General features: G+C 27.2%; 2 protein-coding genes across 2 annotated transcripts; both read right to left on the reverse strand.

Moving 5' to 3' along the window:
• Positions 1 to 3,747: 3,747 nt before the first annotated feature.
• Positions 3,748 to 4,713, reverse strand: GO595_002202 (Exostosin family protein; the record flags this gene model as incomplete). The annotated part of the gene is made up of 1 exon (XM_067915086.1): positions 3,748 to 4,713. The coding sequence occupies one exon, from the start codon at positions 4,711 to 4,713 to the stop codon at positions 3,748 to 3,750; it is 966 nt and encodes a 321-aa protein (XP_067777888.1).
• A 1,243-nt stretch (positions 4,714 to 5,956) lies between these two features.
• GO595_002203 (ribosomal protein L10) lies at positions 5,957 to 6,904 on the reverse strand (the record flags this gene model as incomplete). The annotated part of the gene is made up of 1 exon (XM_067915087.1): positions 5,957 to 6,904. One exon carries the CDS (start codon positions 6,902 to 6,904, stop codon positions 5,957 to 5,959), a length of 948 nt encoding a protein of 315 aa, XP_067777889.1.
• Positions 6,905 to 12,711: the final 5,807 nt, after the last annotated feature.

The following is a 12,711-nucleotide window of genomic DNA, read 5'->3' on the forward strand; positions in this document are numbered from 1 at the left end:
TTGATGGAATTAACTTGTTAAATATACCTCACAAATAAAAATGAATTTAATCTATTTAAATATATATTAACAATTATTTACATAATTAACCAAAAGGGAAATCCACCAAGCCTAAGAAATTATATTATTGTTCAAATCATCAAATTGAGAGAAAATTGTTTTAAAGTTTTTAGGATATTCAACATTATCCTTAACTTCAAACGGGTTCAATTTTACTCTTTCAGTTTCTGTAAGTTCAATATGTTCTTTTCTCACTACCTCTATTAATCTTTCAATTTCTAGTTTTGGAATACTTGGATTATACCTTTGACAAAGTGCATCAGCAAGTAAGAATCCAATTTGTTGAATATTATTTATTTCTTTTTCATTATTATTAATTTTTTCTAATGTTATATTTAATTGATCTTTTAATTTCATTTTTTCTGTTTCGATTCTTACGCATTCATAATCTAATTTTTTATTTTCTTTTTTTAATGCTTCAATTTCAGTTTCCATTTTTTCCATTCGTTTTTGTAAATCATTATATTTTGTTTGTATTGAAATGTTTTCTATTTCTTTTTCTTGAAGAAGACTTGATAATTGTAAATCAGATTCATTTATAGTTGAAAGTTTTTGTTGAAGTTGTTGATTACTTTTCTTTAATGAAATATTTTCTGTTTGAAGAATTGATACTTGTGTTTGTAACAAATCATTACTATCAAATGATTGACTTTGTTCTGTTTTTAATCTTTCAACTTCTAATTGGAGTGATTGTATTGATCTTTCTGATTCATCAAGTTTGCTCCTAAGAATAAATTTGTCTGAATTATTTAGCTCTTTCTCTTTTTGTAAAAGTGAATTTCCAAAATCAGATAGTTCGGCTTTGATTTTGTTTAAATTGTTTTCTCTAATTTTGTTTAAATCCTTCATTTTGCGAAGTTTGGATTTCAATATTTCGTTTTCCTTTCCGATACTATGTTTCATTTCATGCAGTTGTGATTGACAAATTGAAATTCTTTTTTGAAATTTTTCAACAATTGCTGTTAAATCATTCATTTGATTAGGTACCCATTGTATAAATGAGATAATTTCGGTAGGTGATTCAGGATTATTTTGATGAATTTTATTGATTGCTTCAATTAAAGCTTTACTCACTTGAGGGTTTTTCCCTACTGCACGGATTGTTAATCTGTCGACAAGTAAATGAATAAATTTTGAAAGTTGTCCAATAGGATTCTTTTCTTCTTTAATTTCTTTTATTAATTGATCCGTAGTAAAAGAATCGTACCCAAGGCAGTATCTAATTTGTTCTGTAGATTTATTAATAATTTCATGGATTGCTTTCTCTAAGTTCTTTCTTTGTTCCATCTTATTAACGTACTTTAAAAATACCGCCAAAATGTTCAGGTTAATAAAACTTATTGTTTTCATACTCACAAAGACAAAAATGACTTGTTAAAAAACTTGAGTTAAAAAGAAAATGAAATAATTTACTATTAAAAGAATATAGATGATTATCATCTTGATTAATTTGTGTAAGCCTTATTTGATTTTGCTAATACTCCACACAAACAAAAAATAGTTTATAGTATTGTGGTAATATTTCTTCGATTCTTATGTACTATTTATTTTTTTTTTAACTTGAAAAATTGCTCATTTGACTTTGGCATTTTATTTTGTGAGAAAATATTTTAGACATATTTTTGTTTGACCAGTATTAACTACAAACAAACAAAAAAATCAAAGACACCAAAAGGTTTTAGTCTAACAAACTCAGAACAAGAAACTCTTGATGATACTTTCACAGGTACATTTCAATTTGAAAAAATTTGTCAATTTTTTTTAGGTGCTTATGAAACAAAAGATAAATTCCAGCTTTCTACGGCAATTAATGAGTTCATTGAATACTCCAAGTATTTGGAAAATCCTGTTCTTCCTTTTTTGTTTGATTACCCAATCCTCAGGATTTTAATGGAATTTATTTCTGGTCCTTATTTCCCCGAAATGCAAAGCTTTATTACTTGTATTTCACTCTTTTTAGCACATGATGATGAAATCTCTGATTTTTTTGTAGAATCAAATTTTATTCAAATTTCCCGGAATCTTCTTCAACATGAAGAATTAGTTCCTCCTATTTTAGTGTCATTATCTAATATTGCTAGTGTTTCTCCTGACTATCGCCATTTCATTTTAGAAAACGTCAGCATTGAATTTCTCGTAAACTTATCAAAAAGTTCTCTTCCACTTTTGGCCCAATTATCCAAAAACGCAAATGAAATTCAACGTCCATATCTACTACTAAATTATTTTATTTCTTTTTATAACACACCTGAGTCAATTAATGCTTTATGGGGCACACATTATTTATTAACAAATTTAAAAATTGATTTAACATTATTCCAAATTCAATTTATTCCAATGTTTTTACCACTTTTATCAGATCCTACTAATATACAAATGAATAGCATTGGCTGTATTCTTCTTACTGATTTAGCACAACATAATTTTCCGGGATTTTCCGAATTTGATATTTCGATTCTTATTCCATTTCTTAACTCCGAAAACACAGCGCTTGTTAAAACAGCGTCAACATGTTTAAAAGAAATCATTAAAAAGCAATCGGAAGAAAAAACATTCAAATTTCTTCTTGATATTATTGAAGCTTCAACTTTTATTGTTAAGAAAGAAATTATCGAAATTATATATTCATTAATAATTCATTCGACTTCTGATCAATGCGTTATGTTCATCGATAATGGATTGTTTCCGTTCATTTCTTTCTGCTTGGATTTTGATGAAGTTATTTTGGTGAAAAATTCAATCGAAATTTTAATAAAAATTTTTTCAACTTCAGAAGAAATTGGAAACGAAAAAAATTGTATAGAACTAATGGAATCAAACGAGATAATATCAAAAATAGAAAATTTGGATTATGATGAAGAAATAAGTTTCGAAATAAATTTGTTGCTTTCTTTAATAGAGAAATATAAACCTTTGTTTGATGAATAAATATTTTTAAATCGAATTTTTAATGACCTCAACAAGTAAATAGGTTAATTTATGAAACAATTTTTTAAGGTTTGGAACTTTTGATTTTTCGTTACGAAAAGTTTTATCGTACTTTCTATTTTTGAATATCAGCCCAGTTTTTCAATGAACAACTCGGTTTGAGGGAATAATAGAAATCATTCGTTGGTAGGTATATAATGCGGTCGGGATTATATACCTATTTTCGTTGGGACATCAGCGCTTCAAAGCATGATTTATCGACATTCATTGTTTTCTCTCAAATTAAAAGCACCAACATTCTTTGATCGAGCAACGAAATAAATACTCAATAAAACTAAATAAGGGATGCAAATATGATCATAGTTATATAATTTATTTTTCATATTCACTATCATACATATTTTTATGTTTTTTATATAACACTCACTACTAATTTGACAAGAAATATATATAATACTATCTTAGGCAATATGAAAACTATTTTTTCATTTTACTTACATTATTTCATTCATTAATCTGCTATATTTATTAATATTTAAACATGTAGAAGATGAATGGTTATGTTATTTGCGCCCACTACATACAAATGTATAAATGATTGAAAACAGCTAGTCAGGGCACAATATTGTCAACACAATAATAATATTCTCCATTAAATGTATTTTATGGTTTTCTTCCTTAAACCATTTACATACTATGAGTGTTAAAGAACATTTATTAAGTATAATGCAAAGCTATAGCATGTATACATCAATTACATTATAGTATGTCCTTTTTATAAGTCCTCGCAGCGCATTTCAGATCTGTACCATCGAAACCATATTTAAGGAAGTTTTGTATTTGTTTCATTGTTCCGTTCACTGTGAAATGTGTGTAGTACATTTCTCTAATTCTCTTTCTCATGCTTTCCAAATCGCTCTGATTCATTTTATCTATTTTATCGAGTACTTTTTCCAATCCGTCATTTCTTGTTACGAATCCGAAGTTACTCCAACCAATCGAATCATAATACGGCACCCACGGCACGTCATTATATATATAAATTGGGATTAATCCCATTTGTAATGTCTCTGTTAATCTAAAAGAGTTTCTACCATTACCACGCGGACAAAGAACAGCTTTCGAATTCTTATATATTTCGATCCAATTTTTATTATTTGTTTGTCCACAATAGAATTTATTGCCGAGTTTTTTGGTCGCGATTTTCACCATTTCTTTTCGCACCGGATGTGTTCCAAAGCGGCCCATAAACACCGCAGTATAATTCGGGTTCGGATTCGGATTCACGATATTATAATCTTGCAAAAATAAGTTTATTGGAATATGTCCAATTCCACCGGGCGCTAATATTAATACATTTTCGGGAACTTTTATGTTTTTACTCGTTTCAAGTCCTTCGTCCAAACTACTTAATGTTATGTATAAGAAATCTTTGTTAATAAGTTTCCATAAGCCTTTAACAAATCGATAGTATGCGCCTCTTCCTTTGTTAAAGAATAAGTTGACATACTTAATGACAATTGGTACAAAAACACCAAATTCATCAATGGACTTGTTATGGAATTCATCATACCAATATTCTTCAACTTGGCGACCACAATAACCTGAATAACATGTGCCTTTGACATTGGGATAATGCTTTTTGATGTAGTTTTGGATGATGTCATATTGCTCTTGTCTGGATTTGGAATCTGTAATGTAATGTGAACTTTGCGGAAGGTTCATACATTGCAAAATGGAATGAATGGGATCGGGTTGATGCAATGGAATGTCATACCAAATGTTGGGAATTATCAGTGAATTGTTGTTAGATGAACATACCCAAAAAATAAGGAATATAATTGCGTTAAGAATCATATAAAATTTGCTTGTGAAGATGGACCTTCTGACTGTATTCGGCGCAAGGAATGACTTTATTTTGGTTAAGATACGTCGCACAACCATTCCGAAATAAACGGTCGATGGAGGTGGCACTTTTTTATAAGGATGGGCACATTGGAAGACAAAAAAATACTCATTAAATTAAAATTTTTGTTCAAACAAAGAAAGTACTGTCTGTGTAAAATATCCTATTTGGTTAAATAATTAGGTGATTTTATTTTAAACGTTTATAATATATTTACATAATATGACAATGGAATAAATAATGTAAAAATGAGTGGTAAAAAGTTAAAATGGATATTCGTATGTTTTTACAAAGGTGTGGACACTACTTCCATTTATATTCCGCCAAAATAATTTTAATAATATTATATATATATATATATGTATATGTATGGCTTTGGAGTTACCAAAAAGTATTGTGATGCTTGATTTTTTCTCATTGCTTAACTCATCACAACGTCAGTTTTTGCTACGTAAAACATTTAAAAAATTGGAAAATATCATTTTGGAATTTATGTTTTACAAGCTTATGTAATAATTTTTTATTCGTTGTTTTAGAATAATAAAATATGTTTTAATATCTAGAAGTTTGCCAGACAGATTTATCTTTTATATCTTATTTTTCGCAATAATAATGTTTCGAAACTAAAATAAAAATTTCTTGAAAATTCTCTGATAGAAATCGAAATAAATTATTATTTGGATAGCATAAAGTATATTTGTAAAAGTCAATTATTCGTTAAACAAAAATTTTACTGTGAATGGGTTTTGGAGGAATTTTAAAAAACCAAAATTGCTAACAAAGCATAATTATAACATACAAATGAAATAGAAAGATAGGTTCGAGAAAACAAGAGCTTTGCTGAATAGGATAAGTTTTTATCTATCAAGGATAAAGCTGCATGCAAAAAATTATTCCCTAACGTACAGATTTTTGACCGTTTAAAACCCGATGGATCATTCCAATTTAACGTATCCCCACTTTTTAAATTTATTTTGATCCCACATGATGGGTAACCCCTTTATATTTAGCCCACTTTTTTCAATTCAAAAAGCTGATGATTGAAACGGAAATTTTACTTCGTCAATCAAAAAGATCATCGAATCCACCTGCCAGCTCAACTACTTCTTCCTCTTCCTTCTTTTCTTCTTTCTTTTCTTCGCCAGAGGGAGCGGCTGCAGCAGCTGCAGCTTGCATCTTTGCAAGTGCTTCTGGATCAGAAAGAAGTGTTTGAATTTCTTCGATTTGCTTCATATGGTAATCAATAGCAACAGCAATTGATGCAATGTCCTTGAATGCAGATCCAACCATATGTGGAGCAGATGCAGCATTAACATAGCCAATACCAATAGAAAGACCAGCAACGTTCTTAAGGGCTGTAGCGAACTTTCCAGAAAGAACTTCATCGGAAATTTCGAGGATGCTTGGTTCATAAAGATTTCCATTATCATAAAGTTTGATGAGTTTAAGGGTGTACTTGAATGGCATGATGTTAAGGAGACCGAGTAAGTTAGCTTCTGAGGCACCAACCTTTTCACCTTCTTTGATAAGAAGTTTTTCGGATGTGATTTCAATGGTACCCTTGAAAATCTTGGATTGGATGTTTAATGCGTGGAGAACGGAAACTTGTGTTGGTGGAAGAGTTGTACGCATTGGAGGAACAACAACATCGCATGGTGAGATAGCACCAACTTTAGCTGGTGAACCCTTACAGTGGTTATCAATGACATCTTTGATCTTTGAGAAAGATCCGTTTGTGAAGCAGAAGCCAACGCCGTGGTAGATAAGTGGTTCAAGAACCTCGATGTTCTTAAGTTCACTCTTAAGTTCTTCAACAACTCTTCTCATAAGTGAGTTCTTACCAAAAACAATTTCGGCAAGTCCTTGGAGATCGTGACGGATTCCAAGAAGTTGGGATGCTGTAACATTTTCGGCAGAAACAAGGGCAACCTTGTTATACTTGCGGAACATTTCCTTGAACTTTGCGCAGAAATCAAGTTTCTTTTGTGGGATCTTCTTTTCGTGGTGCATGAGAAAAATGGTTGAACATGGCTGTCAAAACCGCATCGCAATGTGATAAACCTTTCAAATACAAAAGTGAAGTGGTTTCATTGAACTTGTTTTGACTTGTGATATGAAAAATAATTCGAATGTGCTGATGGAACGAAATCAAATTGAAGAACTTAATAAACAATTAATAGATCAAAAAACGAATCCTATAATTCGCAAAAATTTCAATGAAGATCAAAAATTCTGGGAATTATTTAGTAACTTAAGTATTAATATTCCAGAAGCTGATTTTTTCTCAATTGCAAATCAATTAGAAACAGAATCAAACGAGGTTAACGAAATATCTGATCGAAAAATTTCTGATTCTAATATATTATGTGTATTTTGTGATCTTATTTCCAATACAACGAAAATTCATGAAATTTGTTCTTCTTTACTAATTACATTTAAGAACATTATTCGAAAGAGTAAGGCAGCACAAAATCAATTTATATTTAATCATTTAGAAAACAGTTTACTTGAACTCATCGTTTCTTTTGATGAATATCGACCGGAAGTTATCGATATCATTTCCATTATATGTCAAACCGAAGGAGGCTGCAAAGAAATTACAGAATCCAATTTTATGCATTATCTTTTTGATCTTTTGCATCAACTTTTATTTTTGCTTGAACAAGACATAAATGTAAACAATTCAAAAATTCCGGTTATTTCGAGTTTTTTATTTCTTATCAAATTAATTACGTATTATTTGCATGATGAAACCCAACCAATGTTTGAAAACATTATCCATGTATTAAACTTATCATTTGATTCACAACATTCACATAACTTTGATAAAATTTGTATTGAAATTCTTATTAATTTAATAAATAATTCTTTCGAAATAGAAATATATCAATCGGAAATTTTGTTTAAAGTATTAATTTTATTAGATAATGAAACAAATCGAACAAGTTTTTCATTAATTGTTCATTTGATTTCATTATATTTTAATGGAACAAATTATTCATTTTTAAATGATTTTTATAATTTTATTCCATTCCCACTTATAATTAAAGGGTTTATTATATTTATTGATGATAACGAATACATTTTTAATTGCTTAAATCTTTTTAATCGTGTTATTCCATATAATAATGAATTCGTTTTACACTTAATTGAAAATGATGAATTTATTTTATCGTTGAAAACGTTATTAAGCAATTCAATTTTTAACGTTCGCAAAAGTACGTTAAGGTTAATTTGGACACTTTTATATTTCGGCCCATTTGAATTAAAACTGACAATTTTGGATTCCGAATTTTTTGATTTTTTGGAGGATAGCTTTTATGATGATGACGAGGATTTTGTGGTTAATTGTTCTTTTAAATCATTAAATGAGGTAATGTCCGAATTCGATAAAAATGGTTTGAAATATCATCAATCATATCAAAGAATTTTATCTGAAATTGTGCCTGTTATTAATGAGCTTTGTGAAAGCAGTGATGAAAATATTAGGATAGAAGCAAACCAATTCATGAGTAACATCGATTGATTCATTTTGTAATAAATTTTTATTTTATTAGATAAATACTTAAGAAATACCTTAACATTTGCGTTTTATTCAAGATAAAAAATTAGGTTAGTTAATATCATAATCAATCGAAAGAAAAATGTTAAAATTTTTTTTTCTTTCTGCGATAATGGAATGAATCGATAATTTACATAGTGCGTTAGTTATACCATTTATTCTTTTATCGACATTAACAAATGAAATCCAACTTAACAAATTAAAATGGGCAATTTCATTATTACCGACATATGAAACATTATCCGAATCAATTCTTGAAGGATATTCATTATTTGAGTTAGCAAAACATATTATGACGCAATCAAGTTCATATGGAGAAGCATTAAACATATTTAAGAACATATTTTTATTTGATGAAAATAAAGTTATAACATATTCATCGATATTTGTACATGCTGCGTTAATAGTTAATGGTAAAAAACAAAGTTTAAACTTATTAATCGATGCGACTAAATCAAATCATTCACAAATATCAAACGGATCTAAAATCGCATTAAACATAATCAAATTAAATGGAATTAAAATCGAATATGAAATCGAAGAAATTCCAATTGTTGGGAAAATAATTGGACTTTTAAGTAATTACGTGCATAATGCGTCAAATGAAAACATAAAAATTGACGCAAAAGATCAAAAGTTAATTGATATGTTACAAGCAACGCATTCAATGGTAACAAAATCAATGAAAATATCATTGAACAATAATAAATTTAATACATATGAAGATGTTAAATATCATTTCTTACAAATCTCAATTTCATGTTTTCTATTATTACCTTCACGTTGTATATCACAAACGTCAATCGATAAATGCTTCGAATTATTAACAAGTTCTTCTTCATTATACATAAAAAAAAAAATTTGCTATTTATGCATTAAGTCAAATAAATAAAATACCAGAATCAATAGACTTTAATCAATTACTTACTAAGGACTTATTTAAACCAATTTGTATCTTAGCAGTCAAGCAAAATGATTATCAATTAATTATGAAAATTTTGGAAATTTCAAACGATTTCAATACTTTATTCGTGTTAAAGCCGGTAATTGAATTCCTCAGCGTCGAAACCGTTGTAAACTTCATAAGAAAGACGGTTAATTCGGTTGATATTACAACACTTTTTGACTCAATTGACTTGTTTACAAATCCAAATGAATTGTTTGAAATATTTAATAATATTCGTAAAAATAAATCATCAATTTTGGAATTATTCGATTTACCAAGTATAAATAAATTAAAGACGGCTTTGATTAAGTTTAATAATGATGATTTAGAAAAATATGTTTTGACACCATTTGATGATTTCGCACTTTTATGTTCGAATGAATTAAATAATTCAGTTTCATCAATTTGTTGGAAACTTTTATCTAATAATAATGACGAAGTTAGTTCGCAATGTTTGTTTAAGTTTGCATTAAACCAACAAGAAAAAACAATTCAATTTGTTGAATCATTTTTCGGTATAATGCAAAATGCAAGTGAAATTAAAACGAACATTGCTATTAGTTATATATCAATATTCTTATTAGCTTCGAATACTAAAGAACCTTTTCTCTCTATTAAATTACATTTGCAAGCAAATCCAAATGATGCAACAAATGAATTATTTCATTCGTTGGAGCCGAGTTTAATTGCATTGTCACCAAAAATCACAAAAATTCATTTGAACATTTTGGAAGAAAAGTCATTAGGCGAACTTGATGAAATAATTGGGGCTTTAAAGTTAAGGAAACTTGTTTAGGAATAAATATATATGTTTTAAAATTAATTTTTTTTGGATAAAAATATAAATTTATTTGATATTATAGTAATAGATTTAATATCATTTTGGGTTTAGTGTCAAATGTTTGTTTAACGATTTTTGTTCAAGTAATTTAACTATTTCTATTTGCCAAGTTGAGATGCCAATAGAAGTCCTGCATATAATATTTTGAGCAAAATTATCTAAATATTATTTTGAAATCCAAAATTAAGAAAATAAACACCAAATTAAACAAGTAAATAGTATTATCTACTTGAATCTATGATTGAACATAATTTTCTTGAACCAAACATTGTAAAAAACAACCATATTGTTGATTTTGTACATTATATGCTTAAAGCTAAATTACCAATCTATTTAAGGGAAAATGATAATGTAAATTATGAAGAACTATCAAAGAATGATTGGGAATTACATAAGAAATTAATTAGAGAATGACATAATCCAAATGAAATTGTAAAAATAATCCGAAATGATGAAGTAGAAAAACTTCAAGAAATATCATCACAAACAAATTTTGATTTTAATCAAAAAAATTGAACCATCACTTTATGAAAGATGTTCACTTGTTAATGAAGATAATGTTTCATTAATTGATTATGCAGCATTTTTTTTCAGCAGTTAAATGCTTTAAATATTTACTTATGAATGGAGCTAAAGTAGAAAACACAGGCAAATATGCAATTGCAGGAGGAAATGAAGAAATAATTCATTTATGTGAACAAAATTATTCATCGTTTGAAGATGTATATGAAACAGCAATTATTTTTCATCGAAATGATATCTTTAAATATTTTTATGATAATAAATTAAAAGAAATTAATAATTTAGAAGAATTAGGAAAGCTTTGTATTTTATATCATAATTATGAAATATTTTCATTTTTACTTAAAGAAGGAATGAAAATCAATGATGATATTATTAATGAAGCAGCAATTATTGGAAATATTTTTTTAGTTGAAGATTTTCTTAAAGATCATTCAATTCCGCATGATATATTGGTATTTTCAGCTGAATCAGGAAATATTGAACTTGTTAAATAAAAAAAAAAAAAAAAAGGAATTGATATTAATGATGAAAATATTCAACTGTTTCATTTGATATTTATTTTAATAATTTGCTATTTCAAAATAATATTTGGAAATTATTTTGAATATTTTATACAGCGCTTATGAACGCATCTTGGTTTGGTCATACAGAAATAGTTAAATTACTTCTTGAACAAGAAGGAATTGATATAAACCGCGAAACTATTTATTTCTTTTTTGTATAGTTTATTTTAATAATTTGATAATTCAAAAAAGTATTTGGAAATTATTTAAATTATTTAAGACAGCACTTATTTGTGCATCTATAAATGGTCATACAGAAATAGTTAAATTATTTCTTGAACATAAAGGAATTGATATAAATCACGAATGTATTTATTTGTTTTATTTATTGTTTATTGTAATAATTTTGGATTTCAAAATAATGTTTGGAAATTGTTTAAATTATTTGATACAGCACTTATTTATGCATCTGAAAATGGTCATTCAGAAATAGTTAAATTACTTCTTGAACAAGAAAGAATTGATATTAATGCTAAAGATATTAATTTGTTTTATTTTCTATTTAATTTAGTAATTTGGAATTTTAAAATAATATTTGGAAATTATTTATATTATTTGATACAGCACTTATTAGAGCATCTTCAAATGGTCATACAGAAATAGTTAAATTACTTCTTGAACAAGAAGGAATAGATATTAATGCTAAAAATATTAATTTGTTTTATTTTCTATTTATTTTAGTAATTTAGAATTTTAAAATACTATTCGGAAATTATTTAAATCATTTGAAACAGCAATTGAATTAGCATTTATAAATAGCAATACAAAAGTAATTGAATTATTTCGGAAACTAAGGGGAATTTTAATATAATGCTGCATGAGCAATTGATGTAGCACCCCATTGATTAATAAATGAACATTTTTCATGGTGCAATATATTGATCAAAAATCAAATTATGTTTGTGATGATATTTCTTAATATGCAATTTCACTTGGATTAAAAAAACTAACTAAAAAAATTATTTTGGCTTTGTGGTGATGTTTTAGGCATAACTTCTTAGTTTATCTCACATAAGTTGTTTTCAAAAATTTTATTAAGAAGATAATTTGATTCATTTGTTTATTGTTTCAAAAAAATTCACAAAAATAGTGATTAAATTTTTCATAACACTTATTATAAAGTTCTGCTTCTTATGACTCAAGTGATTTTATATATTTTAAACATAATCTATCATCATCTTTTGAAATAAGAAACGAATATAAAATACTACAATTAATAAAATTAAATGAATATTTATCATCAAAAAAATTCAATGAGTCATCATTTTTCATTTTTGTTCAAGTAATTCAACTATTTCATTATGATGCAACAATAAGTGCTTCCCAAAATAAAACATGTAATATTTAAAATTTCTTCTTGCAAAACAAGCATAAATATTT

Source organism: Histomonas meleagridis (genome assembly GCF_020186115.1).
Source record: "Histomonas meleagridis strain 2922-C6/04-10x chromosome Unknown contig_16, whole genome shotgun sequence".
Lineage (NCBI taxonomy): Eukaryota > Parabasalia > Tritrichomonadida > Dientamoebidae > Histomonas > Histomonas meleagridis.